At 39.2% G+C, this 25,635-nt stretch overlaps 1 protein-coding gene across 5 annotated transcripts in view; it reads right to left on the bottom strand.

Annotated features, from left to right (window-relative positions):
• csnk1a1 (casein kinase 1, alpha 1) overlaps positions 1–25,635 on the bottom strand; it is a 46,455-nt gene that overhangs the window by 14,100 nt on the left and 6,720 nt on the right. For 3 of the 5 annotated variants that reach the window (XM_030395835.1, XM_030395833.1, XM_030395834.1), the window contains exons 3-6: positions 24,121–24,247; positions 21,559–21,657; positions 6,797–6,880; positions 69–208 (exon numbers count right to left, since the gene is read on the bottom strand). In XM_030395835.1, coding sequence (XP_030251695.1) covers positions 69–208; positions 6,797–6,880; positions 21,559–21,657; positions 24,121–24,247 — 450 coding nt within the window. The remainder of the gene's footprint in view (positions 1–68; positions 209–6,796; positions 6,881–21,558; positions 21,658–24,120; positions 24,248–25,635) is intronic. The other 2 variants (XM_030395837.1, XM_030395836.1) reach the window with 1 other exon arrangement.

Below are 25,635 nucleotides of genomic sequence, written 5' to 3' on the forward strand. Positions count from 1 at the left end.
AGAAAAAACTTGTTTCTGGTTTCTTTTAAAAGTATGTCTTTAAGAATCAAATATTGAAATGCACAGACCTCTGTTCAATGCCCAGGTGTGCATTGATGGAGGCATAGCGTGCTGTGCCAGTCAGGTTCTTGTCTTCTCTGTAGGGGATGTGCTGTCTTGTTCGGTTGTCTCGGTACTTCTTCGCCAAACCAAAGTCAATAAGGAACAACTGACAGAGAGGGACAAAACACATGGTGATTATCCATTAGTGACACCCCACAAAACAGTGATAATTATCCAGAAGTTAATCAGAAATGAAGACACACAAAATTATTTCAAGTTATTTTCTTCATTTTAGACATGGAAATTAGCCAAGCCCTGCTGTAAAACACAAATGTCTAAAATATTATTATATAGATGAGGAGATCTTTGTGACAGTACTAATTTTTGCATGGTAGCAAGTGTGATGACTACATCCCTAAAAAGGTCACCTGAGAAATTTAAATACAGCAACAGTACTCCTGCTCATAGAAATACAAGCAAAGTTCCAGATGTGTTCTGTGTGAGATGCAACAGACCCTTTTCACCTCTATGTAATTGTTGTAAAATATGAACAATTTAAGTTATTCTTATTGCATTTCAATACATTGTCATTAGACACAGGTCATTTTAAGCCAAATTCCTTTTTAATTGCTGAAATACTAATTCTTCGCAGAAAGTTTATGAAAGACAGTTATAAACACAATTAAGCGCTTCAGCAGTGAAGTACAGTTGCCCAGTCTAAATTTTAAACAATATATTGACATACTTTCCATTAAAGAACTGCTTTTCTAAAGCTGGTTACTTTTTTGTTGGACCTGACAACAATTATGTCACATTCTCATTTCAGAGGGTGTGATATGTGGTGATACTATGTTGCCAATTCTGATGTTTTCCAATCAAACTGAAAGATGTCATCCGCAATCCTTAATAGTTTAAGGACATTAAACATCAAAGTTGTGCTCAGTGATCACATACACACATACACACACACACACACACACACACACGTTTAAAAGAAGAAATAAGACCAAAAGACATGAAACCCACCCAAACCTCACCACACTACCTGTGGTAGCTAGACAACCAGCCTATATGTTGGTTTCTCTGGACAATGAAAGCAACCATATGGATTCTGGGTTCATCAGGGTACAAAATTATATGCTGAGGGCTGTGCCTATGTCCGATGCCAACTTATTAAATATGACATGAGTTTTAATTTCTTTTTAAAATTTTTTTCACTGTATTGACATTAAGTAGGACACAAAGAACGACACAAATACTGATGTGAATATCCCTGACTAGAGTATATTCATGTAAAATCCACCTTGAACGTAAAAAAACGATTATCAACTGTAATGGTATGTTAAGACCAAACACAAACCAAATTTTCACTTGGCAAGATTACATAAAGTCAATATAAAGACTATTTGTAACTGCGTAAGAAAGATATAATGAACTTTCAGCAAAAAATCTGCAGAGAGCCAAGCGGCTTTGGAGGAAAGGGATGCAGACCCTAACCTTCTGAAGTGTTTAGGAATATAAAGTGGATTCATCTCCACTCCAGTTTGTTAACCTAATTGCAGCAGTGATCTGCCGTAGTGGACTGGAACTGTAGGGTAAATGTACTTTATTTTATAAACAAACAAGGAAGAGGAGAGGGAAGAAAGTTCCCAGGGGAGAAAGAGAGACAACCAGAATCTCTTGAGTAATGAGTTTATTGTCAGCCTCAACCTTCGGTGTAAAATTGTCATATGTGTGATGAGCTTTTCTGAGTGGGGAGAACAGGATAAAGTGGAGAGAAGCAGAGCCACCACTTCGCTATGCAGACCTGGTTATCTCTGGAAGAGAGTTTGCTGCAGAGCCAGATCTTCAAAGGGACACACCGGTTATCACACTGCATTCTGCTTTGACGAAGGGCAGTTTACTGACAAGATATTACTCTTTAAACTTTTGGGGTTACAAAATTTAATGATCTTCACACAAGTTTATCAACATGAGTGCAGCAGCAACCTGCAGAGCTGACCTCCAATGTGGGCTGATTATATATTGTAATGTTGACGGCAGCTAACTGGAGCTGGAGGGGAAATGTGCTTTATTTAATGAACATACAAAGGAGGGGCAACAAAGAAAGATGTTATGATGATTGACCACATTCCTTTTACCAGCTGTTACATCTTTAGAAACCCAGCACATTCCTAATCAAAGATTGTCAGGGTTCAAGACCTGTGGGGGATGAAGAACCCAATTTATTTGTATTGGTTTATAAGGGCCCTGAGTACAGACCAAGTAGAACCCCATTGTTTTTCTAAGGATTATTATTAGTGCCCCTGTCTTTGGCTGGTCACATTAACTATGGCATAATAAAACAGCAGTTGTGAAAATTGACATCTGATACAAGTCTTGGTTGTAGCAAGGTGTACCCAGGGTACACCAGCTTAAGATCCAACAACCGCCCTGAGGATTTCATCCCAGTACCTAACAGCAGTCAGGGTACCCTTGGCTATGACATGGTGGTCTGCGCAACCCTCCAAGGACATGCCTCCCCAGACCATCACTGCCCCACTGCCAAACCAGTCATGCCGGATTCTGTAACAGGCAGCATAACGTTCACCACAGTGACTCCAGACTGTCACACCTATAACATGAGCTCAGTGTGACCCTGCTCTTATCTGTGAAGAGAATGGGGTGCCAATGGCGGACCTGCCAATTCCGGTATTCTCTAGCATGCCAAATCACCTCTTCAAGGTGCTGGGTTGTGAGCCCAAAGTTACACTCGAGGACATTGGGCCCTCATGCCACCCTCATGGAGTCTGTTTCTGACAGTTTGGTCAGAAACATGCACACCAGCAGCCTGCTAGAGGTCACTTAGTAGGGCTCTGGCAGTGCTCCCCCAATTCCTTCTTGCACAAAGGAGCAGATACAGGCCCTGCTGCTTGTTTGATTCCCTTCTACGGCACTATGCAGCTCTCCCTGTGTAACCGCTGGTCTCCTGGTAGCTCCTCCATGCCCTTGAGACAGTGCTGGGAGACACAGCAGACCTTCTTTGATCGATATCTCTGAACTTAAATTGACTTTTCACCCTGTGAAGTGTCTTCATGTACCTTGAAAAGGGCTATATAAAATAGATGTATTATCATTATCATCATCATGTGATGATTAAGTGTTACCTTATCTTTTCGAGTAGTGCATATCCTCCAACCGACGTGTTCACATTTACCCCCTTCTAGCAGCAACGTCATCCTTGGCTGTGTGGCATACTCGGCCATGGTAGCAGCGTGCTTGTTCTTAATGCAGTTCAGCATTATAGTGCTATAGTAATGTTTTAACTTGCATTGAACTTTGTTGCCTTTCTGGAGGAAAGCTTCTTTTTGCACACTTCACTATTTACGTAAGTGGCTCTAGTTAAGCTGTTAGCAGATAGTGTGTGTGTGTGTCTGTTTGCAAAGGTAATTGTATACCAACATGCATAATTGGTCAAAAACATTCTCTGGTTAACCAATGAATAGTTAACCATCGACATTCCTAGTGTTGGGCAAGGGTGTGTGCTCAATAGCACCCCCTACAAACTTTGAACGTGTGGTATATTTCCATTAGTTGTATCAAAACTAGTAGGTATGTGCATCATATCCAGATGTCCCAAAAGAGCCTCTTGGTGCCATAATCCAACAGGAAGAAACCCATTTTCAATTTAGTGCTTAGTTTTTGCCATTTTCAGGGGATGTACTTGAATTGTCTTTGTTTAAGTATTTCTCCAATTAGTGAAATACTTAATTACAGTCATGAGAGTAAATCTCTTACTGTTCTCTGTTATAGCTATGATGCTGCAGTGGTGTTATGACGTCAAACACACCACACAATCTTGAAAGCTTTGCAATTTACTTGAAGACAAAGAAGACCAAGGAATTCCGACTGTCATGGACTTTTCTGCACAGTCACCTCACTATTGAACACCTATGGGGAACTTGAAAACTTAGAAAGCCAAGCATTTTGACAACTCAAAAAGCTTTGTGGAACACTGCCAAATCATGCTAGGATAACTTGAGTTATAAGACTTTGCACAAACTTGTGGAGTCTTTGCCAGCTATAGCACATGCTGTCATTAAAGCAAAAGTGGAACGCACCAAATACTGAGATATTATGAAATTCATGCACATTCTTCCAAGATGCAACTTCTAACCAAATTCACATGGTGGTTTTATCATATGTGAAGAAAAAGATAGTATGACATTCTTCCTGGTATTAAACACACACACACACACACGCTCTCTCTCTGCATAATTTGCATAAGGTTTAGTATCTTTGCCCTCTTATAAAAGGTTTCTTTTATTAGAAAATGCCAGTGTGAACAGACAAAACATGGTAAATCCATAAAGATTACTAGGTACTTAACCCTAGAGACAACGTTGACACATAGGGACAAACAACCACTCAAGCTCACATTCACACCTACGAACAATTTAGAGTGACCGATTAACCTCACTTGCGTAAACCTTGGACTGTGAGAGGAAGCTGGAGTGTGCTTGGTCGATAAAACAATTCTGACAGAACAGACACAGCTACAAATTCTAAAATATGGATGCTTCACACACATCTTCAACATGGCAGCCTAGAGGATCCCTATAATCAGCTTAGTTTTAAGGTGGGAACCAGAGGATACGTTAGACTTTTAATGTCTCATTTTGATGGACAGTCTTAAATATTTTGTCAAAATCTTTATTTCATTGTACCGTTATATTTTTTAGTGATGCAGACATAGCCATATTTTAGTGGAGAAAACGTACAGTTTATGCATTTTTAATTACCATGGGCATGTAGAGAATTAAATTAACTGAGACAATGTTAGTGTGGTTATTTTTTTACATCAACACCACACAAACCAGATTAAGTTGTCCCCCATAGTGCCAGCTGAGGGCACAAAAACGCCATGACCATCATGCCTGTAAGAGGCAAATATGTGTGATGCATTTCACATAATTGGCTAATTAAAATTAGAATATGAACAAACCATCTCCAAAAAATTCACTAAACTCAATTTACCTGCTTTAGCCAAGTGAAACTCAAGGCTTCATCCTGGTCCACATGGACTTAAATTGGGTGCTCACTTAAGTGTAATCAAACTCATGGAACGAGGGAGATTTCTTCAGAGGGACTTGTCATTAGGCATCGTTGCCTCAGACATACGACTTCTTGTTGCCATTAAAAATTTGGTAAAGAACGGGCGCTCTGCTGCCACATTGGCGACTGCCATTACTGTACCAGTAATACAGACAGAAATACTTGAGAGACAGAAAGCACAAAAATTGGCAGCAGCCAGTCAGTGGCAAATGCCTCAAACAGCCATGGCAGGTTACTGGCAGCCGCAGTCACTATTTAAGATAGCCCTCCCTGCAGTGTTTTGAAGTCATTCCTGCAAGCACTCACTTCACAGGGAGGAAACCCTGCAGCCCCTTCTGCTCCAGGAGTGCGGCACACGACTGCTGCGCTCTGTGGCCTGTAGTTTTCACTACACACAAGGCTCTGGCTGTAACTCCTAAATGTGCTGTCAACACCTAGATTACGAGATGGATAAACTACAGGTAAGCCACCTGTAGATAGTCCCATTCTCCACTTCTGTTCCTGAATTATGACACTGAATACTGGCCAGGAAGACGTTTCAATATAAAATCTAAAATCTTATGTCATATGGTATGAATTCTTGAGTTACTGCCAACATTTTTTGTGAGGTCACAGTAACCTTGACCTTTGATCGCAAAAATCTGATCAGTTCATCCCTTGCACCACAGTGTTTTCCAGAGTCTGGTAAATAAACTAGGCGTACTACAGTTTCATAGTGAACCATAAATATTTTCACTTCTCAATAAAGTAATCCCCCGGACATGACTATGTACACTCAAATTACAACAACTGCCTCTTAATGCCGCGCCAAAGCGCTAGAGCCCACAAATTGCTGCTTGCAGTTTGAGATATAGATTTTAAAATTTTTCTTCTTCTTTTTTCTATTGTTCAGCACTGTCTTCCACCACACCCACAAGGAATATGGGGAGGGTTTCTTTCTAATTGTTTTGCCCCCTGGATACCAATGTCAGCCATATTCCATCAAGACAGCCATGGCAGACTTGTTTGCTTGTGTTTATGAGAATTGTTTGTTTAGCAAATTTTATTAAGCATGATTTCTTTTGATCCAGGGTAGAACTTTCATCTTCACAAAGAATATGAAATTGTGGTTTTATACTGTCCAAGTATAACATTGGAATTATAATTAGTTCTATATACATTGTTAACAATATCATTTAAGAGAATCCCCGTCTTTTCTTTTGGACTGGAATAATACTACTTTTGGATTTATGAGTATGATTGCTTGTTCAATACGGTCTTAGCTTTGAGATCAGGTTTGATTTTGGTTTAAAGTACTACTTAAATAATTGAATTCCACTTGATGGTTTATTACTCTGAGACCACAGAGATCACGTGAAAGAGCCATGAACTGCTTTTAATTAAAGTAAGATGCCAATTTTAGCCATTATTAGGAGGGACTGGGAGTTGGAGTTAAAACAAATATGGACAATAGCTACTGCCTAGAAAACACCGACGGAATGTTTGTTTAACCCTCCCACTGTGATGAAGTGTACACGGGGAGGAGGACTATATACATTGGGTATTATGAGTGCAAGATGGGTGCTGCTGGTCTAATTTATTTCTAACAAGTGTAGTAAGGTATAATTGCAAAGCAACAACTGCTGTTGTGAGGCAGCTGGTGTTGTGGTAAAGGTCACACCTGGTTTAATCCTGAGAAAGATGGGTCCTGAGAAGAGCTAACAGCCAAGCTTCTTTTCCTCTTCCCCACTGACGAGTCTAAACACTAGGGCAGACAGTAGAGGGGCAGGGGTCAAAATCACACAGCCTCTAATCCACCTTCAGTCACAGTTAGCATGAGTACAACAGGCACTTCTGGTTGCACTCACATGGATTACTCCCTTTGTTAAAACTAACAGTGTCCTGTATGGAGAAGAAAGGCACCTCTTTCTGTACATCCAAGGCTTGACTTAAACAGGCAAAAAAATGTCTAATTTAAATCTTTGTGGTACAGATGTGATCATTCTGGCTATCATTCTAGAAGAAACCACATGACTGTGATTGACTTCTGTCAGGACAACCATTTGCAGATCAACCTTGTACAACAAGAATCCATAAGTGTCGCTGGAGATGTGGAGATATTGAAACTTCAATATCATGTCTGACAGCGACAATAAAGGCCAGTGCAGACAGGCAACACCATGGTTTAGTGGAGACCTGGGGGAGAGGGGGGATTTTGGCAGCCGATGTTAAGAGCCCACACTTGACCATCCTCCAGCAACAAAACAAAAAATGCTTTTAAATATATCTACTACCAAAGAAAGCTTTAACAGGTCTCTGAAGATTGACTTCCTAAAGTTGATATCCAAGCCATGTTGTTCATATGCCACTACTAAGAACTACTGGAGATTTCCAGTTTCTTGGACAGGAAAATGGTAAATCAGGACTAAATCAAACAGAATTACTGTGTAAAGTCTGTACTAGAGATTGGTTAGTATTTGAGAGAAGTACAAGCCAGCTGCAAATTGCTGAACTATGTCACACTACCAACCATCTGTATCATATTAAGTCTTCTGCTGATGTACTGTAACCATACAAATTGTTGTCTCATCTGCCACTGGATGGACTTCAGCTGCTCACATACAGTTAGCTGTGAAATAAGGTGTTGGTTTCTTGTGGTGTCTCATTAGTATTTTGGAAACCAACAAACAGAAATGCACAGATATTCATGTACTGAGGTAAAACTACAACTACTTATAATTACACAGGCTACATCATATGCTCTGGAACAATGTTACAAGAACAGCAGCAGTATCTCTTAAGAGACAACCCACAAAAAAAATATAGGATCTACCCTTGCTATAATGCCCGATTCCAGAACAATGTTTACAAGTGATGTTGATAACTGCCAAGTAAAAAAGAAGATCCTCAAATGTGAAACATTAACCCCTTTCTAACTGCCTTTTCAAGGCAGGAATATTGCTCCATTATTCCACTTCACTGTCCCTGTAAAAGTTAAAAAAGGAAGAATGGGGGGACATTCCACCTCTGATCTGACAGCAGAGGCAGTTAAGAAGCCGTAACAGAGCAGAATCAGCCCCTGTGTGAAAGTGTAAGCCGGCAGAGTGGTGATGATTTGATGGTGTTCACAGTCAAGACAACTGAACAGATCCCCTCACTGGATATGGCTCAAAATAAGAGAAATGTCCCAGACTTCCATCCAAAAAGCAACATTACTGGACCAAACAACAGTAATGTGGCAGCAGGTAGTGTCTTCGGCAACTTAAGGAGATAAATACTGAATTGATATATAGAAATATCAGGCTGTTAATTTGCCTGTTCTACCAGCAGCGAGAGCTGCAGCTCCTGCTTTTGAGTGGTGGTGATTATGTGACGTGGTTGGCAAAAAACTTTACCTCACATTTTCATTGCTTTCTACTTTTGTGTCACTGTAGTTACCTTGTTTGGCAACTTATGTAGAAATAGAAATAAAAATTATATCAAATGTCCCTATCGAGTCTATGGTGAAATTTCCCTTGTAAAAAAGCACTGCTCTCTGGGAGAGAGAGGCAGACAGGGCCCGCTATTATTTAATGATTATGTGATGGAATTTGGGGAAAAAAACCATATCTTTGTCACTTTCCACGGTGCATGGTGGGTCAAGGTCTTTGTTGCATCACTATGTGGAATCTGCGTGAAAAGGGCTTCTAACTAATGTATTGACACCTGTTTTGCAAAGCAAGACTTGCCAGAGGAGTAAGCGAGACAAAGAATGTTCAGATTTTGGGGGAAAAAAATCATGAGTGTGAGTGAATCTAAACCCATTATACATGTTGGTGCTTTAACAGTTAATGTTATCAAATATACCCAAAAACAATTTTGCAACTGATCAGCATGCTAGGGCAAGTACATTTCTCAGAGTGTTGATTAGCACCAGTATGAGTCTTGTGCATCGCCTTTGTTTGGAGCAACTAGGAGTGCATTCGCCACTCACTGTCTATAAATGGGCAATGATTGTCACATAGGACTCTGAAGTCTAGCCATCGCAGGAGAGCACAAATCTCTCTGCAGACTGAAGTGCAGCCCCCATCCTTCCTCTCACCTCATCACTAAGAGCTGGAATAGCTTTTTCTGTTAAATATTTCATGTTTTCAGTATTTGATACCTTGGTGTTTTTCACATTTGACAAAAACCTTCATTTACAGCTACACTGTACAAGTGGAGGTCCTTGCAACTAAAGCCAGTGATTGATTTGTTAATACTGGCAGCCTTTTGGGACAAGTAAGGAAGCTTTGATTTTAATACTACATTCAGCACAGCAGGTTTATTATATTAGCATTAGCCATTTTCTTAACAAGGAGATCAGAGTGGTGTTGTGAGTAGATTTGTATGTTCAAGGTGTTGCCCAAGTCTTTTACCAGACAGTGTTTGCATATAATGTAGTCTATCGATTTTGTTTGTCCGATTACACGTGGCTGAGACATCTTTTACTTTCTTCACACTGCTGTCCACCATTATCCTACTGTAAAGGACCACTGTAAGGACATATGAAGTAGAAGCTGAGAAGTGAAATTGTCAGGGAAATTTCTTCTAGAACTCCTTATTTTTTTAAATTAAAATATGATTTTCTTCTGAAAGGTCATCAATCTATTCTTGGTTTTAGAAATAAAGGCATTTCCATGCGTGAAGTTGTCAAGAAACTTAAGATCTCATTAAATGTGTGCCCCATTTCCTTCACAGCACAAACTGGCTCCAACGAGAATAGAAAGAAGTGGGAGGCCGTGGTGGACAACTTCACAGGATGACAAGTTCATTAGTACATTAGCCTCTAGTTTTAGAAAACACACGCCTCATAGGCCCTTTAACTGGTAGCTTCATGAAATGGTACAGTAAAATAGCAGTTTCAACGCGGCAGTGAAGAGGCGACTCCAGGGTGTTGGCCTTCTTGGTAGAGTAGCAAAGAAAAAGCAGAATCTGAACCTGGCCAATAAAAAGAAAAGATTAAGATGGGCAAAGGAGCACAGACATTGGGCAGAGGAAGAGTGGAAAAGGGTGTTATGGACAAAGTTATTTAAGTTTGAGATGTTTGGATCAGATAGCGCATTTGTGAAATGCGGAACATATAAATAGATACTAGAGGAGTTCTTGATGCCATCTTTCAAGCATGTTGAAGCAATTGTGGTGGCGATGAAGTGGGAGATTTGTACTGTGTCACAGGGATCTTGAATAAGAAAGGCTATGACTCATTTTTGCATTACCATGCCCTATGCTGTGGATGGTGCTTTATTGGAGCAAATTCGATCCTACAACAGGATAATGACACAAACGCGGTTTCCAACAATGCAAGATACTCTAAAGTCTACAGTGGCGTTGCCAGTGCAGTCACAAGATCTCAACCCTACTGAGCCTTTGCAGAAGCAGCTTGAACAAATGGTAAGCAAGAAGCGCCAATCAAGGCAATCCACCAGTTGGGAGACCCTTTAGGAACTATGAGTGAAATTTCTTCAAATCACTATAACTAATTGACAGCTAGAATGCCAAAATTCTGCAGAGCTGTAATTTTCTGACGAAAGCAAAGTTAAAGGACAAAGTTATTATTTCAAGTGACAATTACTTTGTCATTGTCTTAATTACATTTTATTTGAAAAATTAAAGTGCAATCTTTCATGAAATTCCTGAATTTCTTTTGGGTGACCCAAATTTGAACAGCAAGTCTTTTATTTTACATATGATAATAGACTACAGGGACTAAAACAACAACAACATAGAAAATCCTCTTCCTCGCTTTGCGAGATACAATTGACGGGCTGTGAAAATGCTGGCATGCAGGCTAAACAGAAATAGCCCAACAGAGGAGGTCTCCCAACTACAGTAAAGGGCGGCATGGAAAGGTGACATGCATACATTTTTCTTTTTATTACAGAATGAAGTTTCTTAGTAGTACTACTACACATATCTATCTTGCATAGAGCACAAGAAATTTACCAAACTTTATGCCTAGGGAGGAATATAGAAATGATTCATCACCATTTTATTTCAAACTTTGACTGTCCAGTTCCATGCAGAGTGCAACTACTTCTCTATGCTTGCCTGTGCTCAGCCCTACACTGATTGGCATTCATCAACACAGTCAACAAGTGAAATTTCCGGTTTCTTCCAAGAACAATCATGAACATATGTTTCATATGCAGCCACACCAATGCACAAATATTCTGCAGTGCTTTGGCTAGTCAGGGGGTACATTATGTCCAACAGGATGTCAGCCAACTTGGATTTTACATTTTCCAACATTGGAGGTCTTTAGGATGCTCAAAACTGATGTCTCATTTGGGCTTGGGTGTAGTATGTCTACTCTACAGAGCCCACGGATAACCAATAGGCATGTTTGGAGCTTCCCAGTAGCTCAGTTGGTTGTGCATGCACCCCCATGTACAAAGTCTGAGTCTTCTGGCCCAAACTTTACATGACTGATAAGAGCAAGGGCCCAAAGAGATCCTGAATGATTCTCAGGATTAGTTACCTACCAGCCAAGCATACATTTTACCGGCCAAAATGATAAATAGCATGTGTGTCACATGTTGATATAGGACCATTTAATTGAGATAAAATACGTTGAATATAGTGTGGCCAGACAGTCGGATTACAAGCAGTTGTGCTGAATCCTTACTCCCAATTATTCTGATTGGACCAAACCAGAGTTTTGATAAGTTATACTCAACTAAAGCAAACCATTGTGAAACAAACAGAACTAATGCTATCCAATATACCAATGACCTGCACTTGGTAAAAACTGTTTAAATAAAAACTCTTTACACAGAGACTTTAAAAAATGTGTTCCTCTCTGGTCTCCTGCACTGATATGAGTTGAGCATAACTCTTCCATAATAGTTCAAATATTTATTTATAAAATGCATGTTGCTAAAATATTGTATACATTATATTCTCTTCATTCCAAAAGCTCTCAGTTAAAATAAGGGCTGGTTAAAATTTATCTTAAAACTGAGTGGCTGGTAGATTTTTGAATACACGGGCTGTAGTGGCAATTGAACAAAAAAGTTGATTTCCAACACTGCTAGGGGCCCTGACACCACCAATCACTCTACTGAAAAAACAAGAGCTTACTGATCAAATGCTTTGTGTCGTTTCAGGTCAATTCTCAACAGTTTAAACTGAACACACTGCAAAGCCAAATGGTCGCCAAAATTCTTTGACAAACATTAAGACCTTGTATGTAAATTGGCATGTGGGTATGTACAAATATTAAGAAAACATAAATAACTATAAAAATATTCAATAAGAAGTCATTCAATACATTCAGCTAGACAGTTGTTAAGTGATAGATATGCTATATTCATCATTAAAAAACATTTTTCACATTGATTATGGAATTAAATAATCCTAAAAGATGTCATTCAAAACAATTCCATTATATAGTATTTATTCCAGATTAGCCTAAACCTTTCCTTTCAATAAATCAACGTTTGTAACAAACGTTCCCAGACTGCAGTGGCAGGGTTTAAAAATCGGTTGCAGAGAGGCTGTCACATAAAGTCAATAAACAGGAAATATTAGTGGAGGTTGGGCTGTGTCTCACACCTGTTGGGCTTCAGAATGTAACATGCATCCCATGTTTTAATTTAACCAAACGTTGCCTGTCTGCAAGGGCTCAAATTGTTGGGCACAGAATGTTCCATTTTAATTTCAGGCAACTTGATAATACAAACATGACTGGATGGAAGCAAATGACAAAACTGCATATTTGTTGTTGCATTGCTAGCTAGACAACCAGCATCATTGTCCAGAATGCAGAATCAGTTCTTTAGCAAGATTACAGTACTGGGTTACATCATCCACCAACCGACCACCAACAACTATCATTACAATGAAGGCGGAATTGTATAACTTAAGGAAATGTACAGTATTTATGTGGGGCCTTTATCTGATCATTTTGGACATTCCCCTTCCTTCCCCAAATTTTTATTATGATCAAACACCTTGAACAAGTTTCTAAATTCATGTTTTGGCTGTACGTGCAAATGCAAAGCTCAGGCTCTTAGATTCATATGACGAACTTGTATCACTAAAAGTTGAAGCAAATGTGGGAGATAACATTTTGATGCCGTTCATTTGGAATATTTGTGTGGTATTGATACAGGACTAGATGGATCATAAATCAATTAAATAGACTAGAAAACAAAACTTAATCAACTGACAATAAATCAAATTGATGAAATATGTCAATATTGCAATATTCATTTCAGGATGACACTTGTGAATCCATCCCTGGGGGTTGTAAATAATTTTGCCATAAAGATTAGGCTGTTAAACAACATGCGTGAAGAGCATTTGATGCACAACGCATGGTCAGGCCATCTGCTGAAACTGGAAATGAGACAGACATTCCTAATTGCACATTAGGAAAGGGGTGTAAATCACCAGTTGTATGACAATACAATATATCAAATCTTTGAAAGGGTTTGATATTGGCCAATAGTACAAATGGCATTTTCCATCCCACCTGCACTACCTGCTAGAAGGTGCATCTTTAACTGATGACAGCGATCAAAGTGGCTCTGTGGTGTCAATCGCTCAACTCTGTATGCTAGAAATGGAGATGGAAAGGCAAACGGGCACAGCTTGGTTTGAATTTTCGCAGCCATAATAGTTGGTGGAAAAAATACCAAAAGTCTGCCTCAATAATATTTTGATTCAGATTTATTGTCTCGATCCCATGATCAATATGAGACAAAATCATCTGCCTGTTTAACACAATCAGTTATAGAAGAAGTTTTCCATTCTTCTACAATAAAAATGGAGAGGTCTCCATCTCATAACTTCAGGAACTAACATTTTACTATTTTGCATTGTCAAACACTCTTGAATAGAGCATATAAAAGGAGGCCTCCATCTTGTAACTTAGAAACTTAAGTTCTAGTTTGCAATAAAAAGCTACTGGGGCTTCACATACAGCCAGGTCACTAAAACACCAGTGAGTTAAGCACAAATCACAATCAGACACAATATTTACATCCACTGACAGTTCAAGTGATTAACATTGTAATATCATCATCACACCATCTGTACTTTAATTCTTAGGCCTACAGAGCCCATCTGGTGCCAACAGATACACATAGCATTTTTCCCACCAGCACTTTTGGCAGTGCCAAGTCAAACTGAGTCACGTCGATTTGCTTTTCCATCACCAATTTTTGATGGACCTGCCCTGAAGTAGGGCAGGGCCGAGCCTGCCTCGCCTCCAAGTGGGCTGCATTGACTCCTCGCAAATGCGGCTAACCAGTACCACGCACTCGCCTCCCCCTCAAACAATTCGGTGTTGCAAATCAATACTCAACTCAAGTGCAACTTTCCTGTAATGCTGATTTCATGATGAAAGCTTTTCAATAAATAAATACCACTATATTAAGAAGGCAGCTGCGAACGATGGCAAGCAACAGTCAAAACTTGACTTGGTTTTATCTCACCTTGCACTGCACTGGTGACTAAACTGAATGCCTTCGGGAACATTTCATCCTTCAGACAACTGAAAAAGTTGAGCCAGCAAATTTTGATGAAGCAATACGTAAAATCTGTGCCAAAACAATCCCAATGAAATGAGGAAACAACAAATTCGAGGCATCACCTATTAAGCTACCATGCAGCCATCGTGGGGAAACTGAAGAAGAAGCGGACCTCTGTAACCATGGACAAAGTTGTATTACTGATCCAACTGTATAGATGTCCTACCCAATAAAACTTTTCAGCCTGCATTCAAATTCATCAACATGGGTTTACAAACACTTAATGACCGTTAACATGGCATCGCAGTCCTTGTGATGACCTGTATACTATCCTGTTGCCCATATTTGTTTAGCTTGTTGGTATGATTTAAATGATTTTTTTGTTTTACTAAAATATACTGAAATGAGTAATCATTTAAAATGTAGCCTCAAATTTGTCAACCTAATAAAACATTTAATGCCAGTTAACATCAAATTTCAGTGTGAGATATTTGCTTATGCTCAGTTGCAAGCTTGCTGAGATGATTTAAATGTTTTCATTAATAAAAATATACTATAACAAATGGTAATAAAAACATTTAGCCTGTATTATGTTTTTAAATGACTTAACAGGTGTAGCCTTATTTCAGCTCAATAATTAAACTGTCAATACAGGACTGCGCTATGAGATGGGGCATCAATCAGAAACTGGTGGACAGAGTGTTGGAGAAAACCTTTGCTATTAAAAGAGTTCTGGATGAACTGCGACATCGACATCTAATTCAAAGCTGGCAGGGCATTGGCTGAACTTTCATCTGTGAATGTCTGTAAATGTGCTGCCTGATGGGAACTATGTTACTGAATCATCAGCTGGACCTGTCCTGAACTACCTGACTGAAGCCGTTTTAGACATTAAGCAAAAGATGTGCAGTGTTCTGGAGAAGTACAGACTGCAAACCTGCAAACCCTTTTGGCTGCTAGCTGGACGTAACATTCAGGGGGAAAGAGGTGGACACAGGGGAGACAAAATAAACAATGATTGAAGATGTTCAAGGTGGAGGATGGAGGGAGAAGTGCCAGCGCATGACCTGCTGAAGAGGAATGGCACAAGCAGGGGGCACCCAAAGCAGCAAAAAAAAAGAAGACTTTTGGAGACCGGTTTAAGTCACCCCGCAGCTACATCTAAGAGAGCTTCAGCTGATACTGAACTCGCAGGCTACCTGCAGGAGGAGCCCATAGACAGAAACACAGACCAACTTGCCAGGTGGCGCGATAATCAGTGTAGGTTTCCTTCGTTTTCAAAAGTCGCTCAAAAGTACATGTGTGCATTTCTGCACCTAGTTAGACCTGTGTCTAACTGTGTGGACTTGCTCCACCCCGTGCATGAGATGATGTTGTGAACTTTGACCATGAAGGTCAACTCGTCATTGGCTTATCTTGAATGGAAAGAAAAGGTTGGAATTTGGACTTGGGCGGGAGATATACAGTCATGGTTAGAAGACCTATAATAATTTCATTTCTGAACCAAACCTCATGAATGTGTTCCACTCATTCCATCACAGAAAATTGAGACCTGTAGAAGTCAGTGGAACGGAAAACTGCCATGACATACAGTTCTTTATAAGTGCATGTAAACTTTTGACCACAACTGTATACGCCCAAGTATAGCATATATGAAAAAAACTGCACTATGTATTGTGCAGTATTGGTTTAAGATTAACTGCCCAAATCATCTTGGACTGGAGCTCTCAGCGTAGTGTTAGCCCATATGCTGGTGCAAGTGGGTGGTCCTCCAATTTATTATTTAATCAATATATTTCATCAGTTATTTGATTGTCAATCTATTAATGTCTTTGTCTATCCTATTACAGTCATTAGGACCCATCTAGTCTTCCCATACTAGGGGGCCTGTTAGACTTAAAAAATCTCTAGCTATTAACCCTACTTTTTAATGGGTTCAGAAAATGTGCAAGACACAGCTTGTAATGGATTGGTAAGTGGCAGACTAGATACTGTCATCGTGTAAATAGTGTCTGGACAAAAAAATTATCTTAGATCCCTTGCTTGTACGTCATTTCTCAATTTCAAAATGATCAGAACCAATTTCTGACATCCACTCAGCCAGACATCTTCTTTAGGCTTTGACCAATACAGCAGGGCTTCATGATCTCGCTCACATTCAACTGCTTAATGATTATATACATTATGTTTGCACTCTTTAATATTATTTATTTATTTATTTTTTTAAATATAATTCTGGCTATATTCAGGTACATTTTGAGAAGGAAACTACTAAGTCCAGTTGATACGTGATAAGACTGTTCACTTTTCAATTAAACTTTGTCAGACAGTTTAGGGCCCCGCAGCCATTGATTAATTATGTCTTTAGCAGAACATCTCCTGAACCAACATGATAACACAAGTGACGCCTCCCCCATATGATTTGATGGGGAGTGATTACAATGATAACACATACATTATAAATTGTTCATGTGAACTGTAAATGGTGAATTCAGTGACATGACGAGGAAATAACAGTATCTGAGAAACAAGGTGAGACTTCATAATGTCAGTTGCATGCATATTGTGAAGAATTTCTAAAGCTTAATCGTTTTACATTATACCCGTTACCCCAGTGACTACCATATATTTTTTTACCTGGCCTCTCATTGAGTGGACAGTTGCAGTGGAGATGGTACCAGGTTCAGTTGACGTACTTGTAAATGTGAACTGGTTGCAATATCCCTGATCATATTTTTCACACATAGAAAAAATATTTCATAGCTTAAAATAATAACATTACCACATTGCTATACATTCTGCAGACAGCTGTGTTTAAAAAAAAAAATCATTAAACCATATCAACACTTTACGACATATGGTTCATATTGAATATAGCCCTTAAATGTATCAGGAGCTGGCAGGGCATTGGCTTAACTTTTATCTGTGAATGTCTGTAAATGTGCTGTCTGATGGGAACTATGTTACTGAATCATCAGCTGGACCTGTCCTGAACTACCTGACTGAAGCCGTTTTGGACATTAAGCAAAAGATGTGCAGTGTTCTGGAGAAGTACAGACTGCAAACATGCAAACCCTTTTGGCTGCTAGCTGGACCCAACATTCAGGGTTGATAAACAAAACATTTGTGTGCGTATGCCATAGCAAAATGTGGTCCTGGTGACACCTAATGTAACTGGGAACCAGCCACAAAATTAGTTTTGAGGACTTTGCCAGGTGTGTTCCAATCCCAAGATGGTTTCTAGTTTCTCTATCACAATGTGACTGAAATCTGCATGACCTCTTCCCCTGAACATTCAGTGCGTTTACATGACACTCCAGAAAACCGAATTACTGTGTTAGTCTGACTATGATGGAATTTTTAAGATGCATGTATACACCTTAGTCAGACTAAAATCGGACCGGATCGGATTTCTCATAGTCGAATGAAAGCACCCAGATTATTCGATTGATAGTCGCATTACTCCTACATGTAAACTTTCCATCAGATCGGATTTTGCGTTCTGCACGTATACGTTCCATCAGATCGGATTTTGCGTTCTGCACAGGTGCGAGATTTTTTCCCCAGGGCCGTGAGCTGGAAGTAGACGGACGGCGGCGTCTTTCCTCCGAAATCACCGCAAGAAAGAGCGCCATTGTGCATCTAGTTTGTGTAATTATCATGTACACCATATACGAAATGTACAAAGATGTAGCTTCGTCTCGCTCTTCATACGCCATATTTCTTGAATGCCGAGGCAGCTGGTGACGTAAAGAGGTCAGCCGGAGGTGGCTCTGTTACCACTAGTTGAAATGGGTACAGCGCCACCTAGTGTACCAGGGTATGAGATGTTTCGGCCCAATAATCCGATTTTCTCACCGGCATGTATACTCGGATAATTGCAGTTGTCTAGTTGAGTAGCATAGTCGAACTATGGCTGTAATCCGACTAAGCTGTGCATGTAAACGCACTGATTGTATCCCTGACTACCAAACATTTGGGTAGACATCACCTTTAATGTGTCAGAAAATGTGTCATTTTTGTACCAAGTCTTGGCTTTTATGAAAAAGTTAACCATTTTTTCACATATCACCTGGATGAGGCCATGAGACTTCTTTAAAGTAGAGGGTCACAGAGACCATGGAATTAACACAGGCAAGACCGCATTATTAGAGGCTGTAAACAAACACTTTGCTCTAATGGAGTCCAAGCCCAACTTCAGAATGGCAACTTCACTCGAGCCAAAACGTAAGGACCACTACTTTGATTAGTATGTTAAACATTGCGCACAACTAATGGTTAGGCCTGCAGCTACTTGAGAGAGGGTGGATCACCCACAGAGCGCGAGGACACAAAGCAAGTGAGCATGACAATGCTGTTTGAGGTGATTCTAGAGGAAAATTGATCATAATGGCAAAGCATTAACATCTGGATGGTGTCATTTATATTTTATTACTTTTCTAAGTGTGTATACATTTTCATTTAATTACATAAATTTGTTTTATAATGTTTTGTTGGCCTATGTAATGAAACACTCCTCACTGAGTATTCAGCTGTAGGTAAAGCAGGCCAATTGGCTTTTAACAAACAAAATTGATCATGGGAAAGAAGGTTATGTATTAGGTTGGTTTCATATATTTGTATGGTCAAATTTGTGCTCATCCCAGAGAGTGTAAAGAAAGGCTGAATGACTTTCAAAACAGATCAGTTATTCTTTTATAAAGATTATTTCTTTTTTGATTGACACAAAAGGGAGAATATGTAACATAAAAACTAAATAAAAATTATTCAGTATTGTCCAGGTTATCAGCCAAATTGCTACATCAGAAAATCAATATTAGCCAAGAAAATCCATGTTGGTAAATTCCTAGTATTAAGCTATGGAACTAAGATTAATATTCCATCCTGACACAGCAGTGTTTCCCCTCTATGCATCTAGCAGCCACGCGCCTCCACAGCTGATAAATGACGGCCGCAGCTGAATTATTTATGTTTATTTAATGGGAGGGGAGGAGAGGAAAGGAGACAAGAAAAGGAGAAGAGGAGGAGTATGATATGGGAAGACAGGAGAGGAGAAGAGGGTGGTGATTTATCTACAACAGTAGGCCTTTATGCCTAGGCGGAATGGACGCTTCATATCATGACTTCATAAGTCAATTTACAGGCCTGAAATAAGAGCATATCAACAGAGAGGAGATTGTGCCTTATTATAACTTTAGAAACTAACGTTATATTATTTTGCGCTTTCAAACACTGTCAGCAAAGCTATGAAATGGAGGACTCCATCTTACAACTTTAGATACTGAAGTTGTATTTTTCTCGTTACTGACACTTCAGATCCAGACCAATTTAATCACACGAGTTAAGTATTAAGCATATCAACAAGGAACTTTGCGCTTACCTGAATATGTCAGCTCAACAATTGTACAAGTCAGCATCCGGTAAATGATTACACTGAAGCAAGCAATAATGAACACGAATCCTTGATTATCATTCTCGCAGAAGGGATAAAAACTTTGAGCGGGTTTCACACAGTAATGTCACAACCATTCAGTCATTTGATAGTTATGTATGGGGGAATTCAGCTCTGTGAAAGCTGGAAGATCCATGTTGATATAAATAAATTCAACTACTGTTTTACTTATCCTGAAGGCTGGCCATAGTGTGCGTGAGGGGCACCGTGATACACAACAGCTGTTAATCAAAGACAATCATCAGATTCCATCAAAGATGGACGATTATTCCAAATACTTATTCATTAAGGATCATCATAAACCAAGTTATTTTATCATTGAAAATGTTGTTAAAATCAAGTCAATTAACACCATCTGATAATACACCACTGCAGTGATGCCAGTTAATTCTAGAAAGGGACACCTAAGAATGAAAAATTTCAGAATCACTAGCAACTAGCTAGCCACACACAGGTGATGTAATAGTCAAGAAGTTGGTGATAGTTCAAAACCCATAGCCACAAATCCCAGGGTGAATTACCCCCAATCCTGTGAAAAATACAATTTGCCCCAACAGTTTATCACTGTAAACACAAGGCGGGCAGGGTAATGGGGTGTTCATTAACAGAGTTACAGAACTACTTTTGGTGTCTCAGGAATTAATGTAGTTTTAATTAGATTTTCACCCCTGCAGTCAAAAAGACTTGCTCATCATACTGCATATTTACTTTAGGTTGCAATTTGCTAACTTGCAAAAATCCATTGACACCTTCGCTATTACAAATCTGCACACGGAACAAGACCACATCATCTAGTATGCAACTAACCAAGCCATTACAAGCTGTGACCTACAAATCTTCTGAACCCAATGAAAAAAAAACATACAATGTCATATTACAGCCAAGGAAAACTGAAAATTAGCTTTTTTGACAAAAATCATTAGATGATACAGTAAAATATTATCTTTGAGTGTTTTTGTAAACAGTATGTTTAACACTTTCGCATAAAAGTTTCAAGAAAATCCTTGAAATGCTTTGGGAAAAAGTTCTGTATTCTGGGTGATTTGGTATAAAACGACTCAAAGGTTAAATCAGTATAACTTTGTAATGTTATTCAAATGTGAAAACTTAAAAAATGTCCCTCATAGATTGCACACAATAAATGTAACACTTCATTTAACACTTAACTTCCGAAAGAGTTGTGGATACTTTGTCATACAGGTTGCCGTCAGCCAAAAACAGTTCGACGGTTTGTTTGTAATTGGCAAATTGTCCGCATAATGTTTTTGTAAGCCATCAAAGTCTTTTTCCTATAACAGCAGTGATAATGAGTCATAGCTATGAAAATGTTTGACTAAATTAGTAAATCAGATAGGCATTAGGACTGTCGAGTTACATAGCTACAGCCGAGTTAACAAAAAACACCACCCTTAGCTATTGTTGTCTGCCAGCAGCTCTATATAGACCTTCAATAATGTAGACCTGCAGTATTGAGAAGTCCTGGACTGGTCTTACCTTATTACAGTGACGGCCGATGCCCATGAGAAAGTTGTCTGGTTTAATATCTCTGTGGATGAAGTTCTTTGTGTGTACATATTCAATTCTGCTGATCATCTGAAGATGAGAAAGAAGAGACAGTTAAATATTTCAGAAAATGACTAATGTACTGAAACGTGTTTAATGAAAGTGGCAATTCAACATTCAAATCTGTCCAGAAAGTTAGGGGGGGAATAAGAAAGATTAGTTGACAGAAATTGAGATGTAGAAAAATGACTTTTTCAATGAGGGTACTTCGACGTGTCATAGCAGAAGAAAGACAGGATTATCTAATTTATTAGGCAACACTGTTAAGACATCTTCATGAACACAAGAAATCAATTCAGATGAAAATCTTCAAAAATTGTACATTCAAATAAACAAGTAGGTTGCTCCAATTGATTTGCCAACAATCGATACTGGCTGTTATTTGTTCAAAGGAGCTTCACAATGCACATAAATTACATTACACTAAAATGTAATGGCATACCACAAGGCCTTGAGTTGGGGACAACAGAAAATATACTTGGGTCCAATAGACTATCACTTGGCAAATGACAAACTGAACAGACTACTAGTGTGCCTTCTCATGCTGTTATCATAGTTATCTCTCTCTCTCTCTCTCTCTCCACAGTGCTGTGGCAGTACTGATTACAAAGGCATTCTGGCTATTCACTGTGAGACCTTATAAAAAACATGAAGTTTTTGAAAGAATCCATGGTAGTAGTCCATCTCTCCCTTCAGTCAGAAATTGTTTTCTGGCAGGACCATGCAAATATGCTGTTGTGCTTAAACCCAAGAGGGCACTGCATATCCATTTTGAAATCATCAGGAGAGGAGCTAGAAAGCTGACTTGACTGTTTGCAGCCAATGAGCAGCTGCGTCCTGTGCTGGTTAAGGAAAGTAACAGCTAACAGAGATAATGAGCACATGACTGAGCTTAAAAAAACAAATCAGGAAAGAGAATTTCTGTTCAGGAAAACATGAAACAGTGATCTGCAGTTTAACGGGACAACACAACTGGTTTACAGTTAATGAAAAGTACTTCAGTTGAGTAGTACTGTGTTCACAGAATTTCCCAAATTCAGCGTTTCCCGAATTCTGTGATACTAAATTCTGTATTTAGTGTGTATGACAAAGGGTCATATCTCAGTGGATTCCTAAAGTCTGGTAATGATTGATCATAATGGCCTACAACAACAAATCTAAATTAGGTGAAATTCCACATACGAAACTTCAAATAATCATTAAAAAAAAAGAAGAAAAATCACATGTAGGTCCTACATCATTGCAGAATGGCTCGAACGACATTGTGTCACCTAGTTGATTTCTTGTGAATTTTAACTTTTCAGGTAGTGGTATCCCTGGCTTCTTTATTTTTTTTTTTAATTGTGTTGGGGTATCCCCAGGTACTTGAATGTGCACTTTGTCTTAAGATTCAGGACTCCCCTCACTATGTATTGTGCAAATAAGTCTCATCTTTTGATACCTCTCAAACCCTCCCTGTTCCTCTCCTCCCCTTGTCATTTAACCCCATGTCAACCTGACTCAAACTAACTAGTATGATCAGACAAACCCAGAGGCCATTTGTGAAATAACAACTTTATAGAGGCAGACACAGATTAATATCATGGGTGAAAGTAAAAAAATTCAACTGTTAAAAATGATGGTAATTAAAATGCATGTGAAATTAAAACTTGATTTATAAATGATCATGGGATTTGACTAAATTTGAGGCAGATTAAAGGAAAAGTTGTGATTTGATGAAAACACAACCCTGTTCCAACTTTTACCACGTCTTACATTAATTATTTAGCATTCTCAAAACAAAAAAGGGCATTTATCAATGAAGGAAGGTATCCTTATGGGTGTAAGTACAAAATAATGCAAGTGATTAGAATGCTTGAAAATGTATAATGAAATGAAAGGATAAAGATGTATTCAAATTGAAAAGTAGAGTGATAAAGTATCACTTGATTTAATTAACAATTACATCATTGTTCACATTTAAATACTCCAATATCACATCCGTACTCCCAAGTTCACATTTGCAAATGATGCTACAAACACCGATAAACTTGTGTCTGCATCATCGATTCCAAAAATCTCCATTTATAAACACTGAAAATCCCCAAAAGCTCAGTATTTAGTGACCTGGAATGCTGTTTACATGTGTACGGAAGACCATTTTAGTGTGGTGTGGTTTGCTTTTTTCTACAAAAACCACATCAGACACAGTATAGAATATTTATGCATGCCTTAATACATGTGTGGCAGGGATGTTGTATTTTATTGCTAACACCTGTGCTATTCTGCTTTGACAAGTCTAAATGCCTGCATAGAAAAAGCATATTCACCAGACCTGCATGTCTTGTACAGTGGGAGAGAAATGTAGTAGCCACAGAAATCCCAAGCAGAGATCATACTTGCTCAAAAGACAAGAGCAGGCTTGGTTAAAGGTAGCACCACCCCATTCCTTGTATTTAAAGTTCTCTGCTTTAGAAGATTTTATAAAAAGGTGGGTGTGCGAGTGTTAGCTACCTGGTCTGCCAGCATAAGGACTGTCTTCATCGTGAAACGGCGAGAGCAGAAGTTGAACAGATCCTCCAGACTGGGTCCAAGCAGGTCCATGACTAGGACATTGTAGTCCTTTTCTTGGCCATACCACCTGGTGAAAAAAAAAAAAAGAAAAAGAATAGCATGAGGTTTGGCCTGTGGTCCAACTGATTTAATCACAGCAAGTTGTCTGAACCCAATTCAAAGGCTGAACTCGGATCTGACACTGCTCTGGCTTCCTCTGGAAAAGACTGACCCAACTTAAAAAGGGATTTGTGCCGTCAGGGCCATTGTTACAGATACACAAGTGAGACAAAATTCAGCAGGCAAATTACAGACACAAATAAAATTCAGGGTTTGTAATTATGCATCTGTGCCAGAGCTGAGGAAAAATAAAGATCCAGCAGAACCAGACTCAATGGTGGATACCATCTGCCTAGACTGGTTGGGTTGTGAGAGAGAGAAAGACAGACAGAGAGACAGATACCCCCTTTCTACCGGTCAAAAATCAAACTTTAACCTGTTAAGATTGAGCTTTTGTTTGCAGTGGGAATCTACATCTACATTTACACCGGGTCAATTGACTCTGCAGTTGATGCAGGTTTTTATCATCTCAACTCGGCTTTGATCTCAACATAAGATCTGGCTGAAGACCCTAAATTCCGCCACACAAAGAGATGACGCCTTATCCACATCCAGTGGTAGGACGTAAATCCTGTTAGGTACCCAGGTGAAATCCTCCAAGCGATTGCCACACCATACACAGGTGCAGTGGGCCCTGGGTTCCTCCTGGTGCAGGACAATGCCCTGCCTCATGTGGCCCAAGTGTATAGGCAGTTCCTGGAAGACTAAGGCATTGGTGCTATTGACTGACCCTCTCGTTCCCCTGACCTAAATCGAAGTGAGCACCTATGGGATGTTATGTATCGCCACAGACTGTCCAGGAGCTCACTTATCCCCCATGACACAATCCACTGACTCATCAGGAACATGCCCAGACGTTGTCTGAAATGCATACAAGACTGTCGGGGCCTTACACACTACTGAGTCACATAATGAGTTGCCATAATAAAATACCTGCAAGTTGGATCAATCTGTGATTACATTTTTTTTAATATGATTTAATGTGTGATTCTAGTCCAACCCTCAAAGAGTTGATGATTTTAGTGTTTCGTTGAACTTTGTAATATAATTTTGTTCTCAACAAATAATCAGTAAAGGTTTTCAACTTGAATAATTCTTTCATCAAGAACTGATGCGTGATTAAGGCGTTCCCATTCTTTTTTGAGCAGTGTAGTTGTCCTGAGTTGGCAGGGTGAATGACTGTTCATTAGCAGAGTTACAGCAATGCTTGTGGCTTGCCCTCAAAACCTGCTTTGCAGGTCCCCTCCACCACCCTGGAACATTTGAATTTTCAGATGATTTTTTGAAAATGTGTTGTTGATTTAATGAATAGAAAGGGGGGCACTATTTTCAGTCTTTTGCTCTTGTATAACGAGC

This window comes from Sparus aurata, chromosome 18 (assembly GCF_900880675.1).
Source record: "Sparus aurata chromosome 18, fSpaAur1.1, whole genome shotgun sequence".
Classification (NCBI taxonomy): domain Eukaryota; kingdom Metazoa; phylum Chordata; class Actinopteri; order Spariformes; family Sparidae; genus Sparus; species Sparus aurata.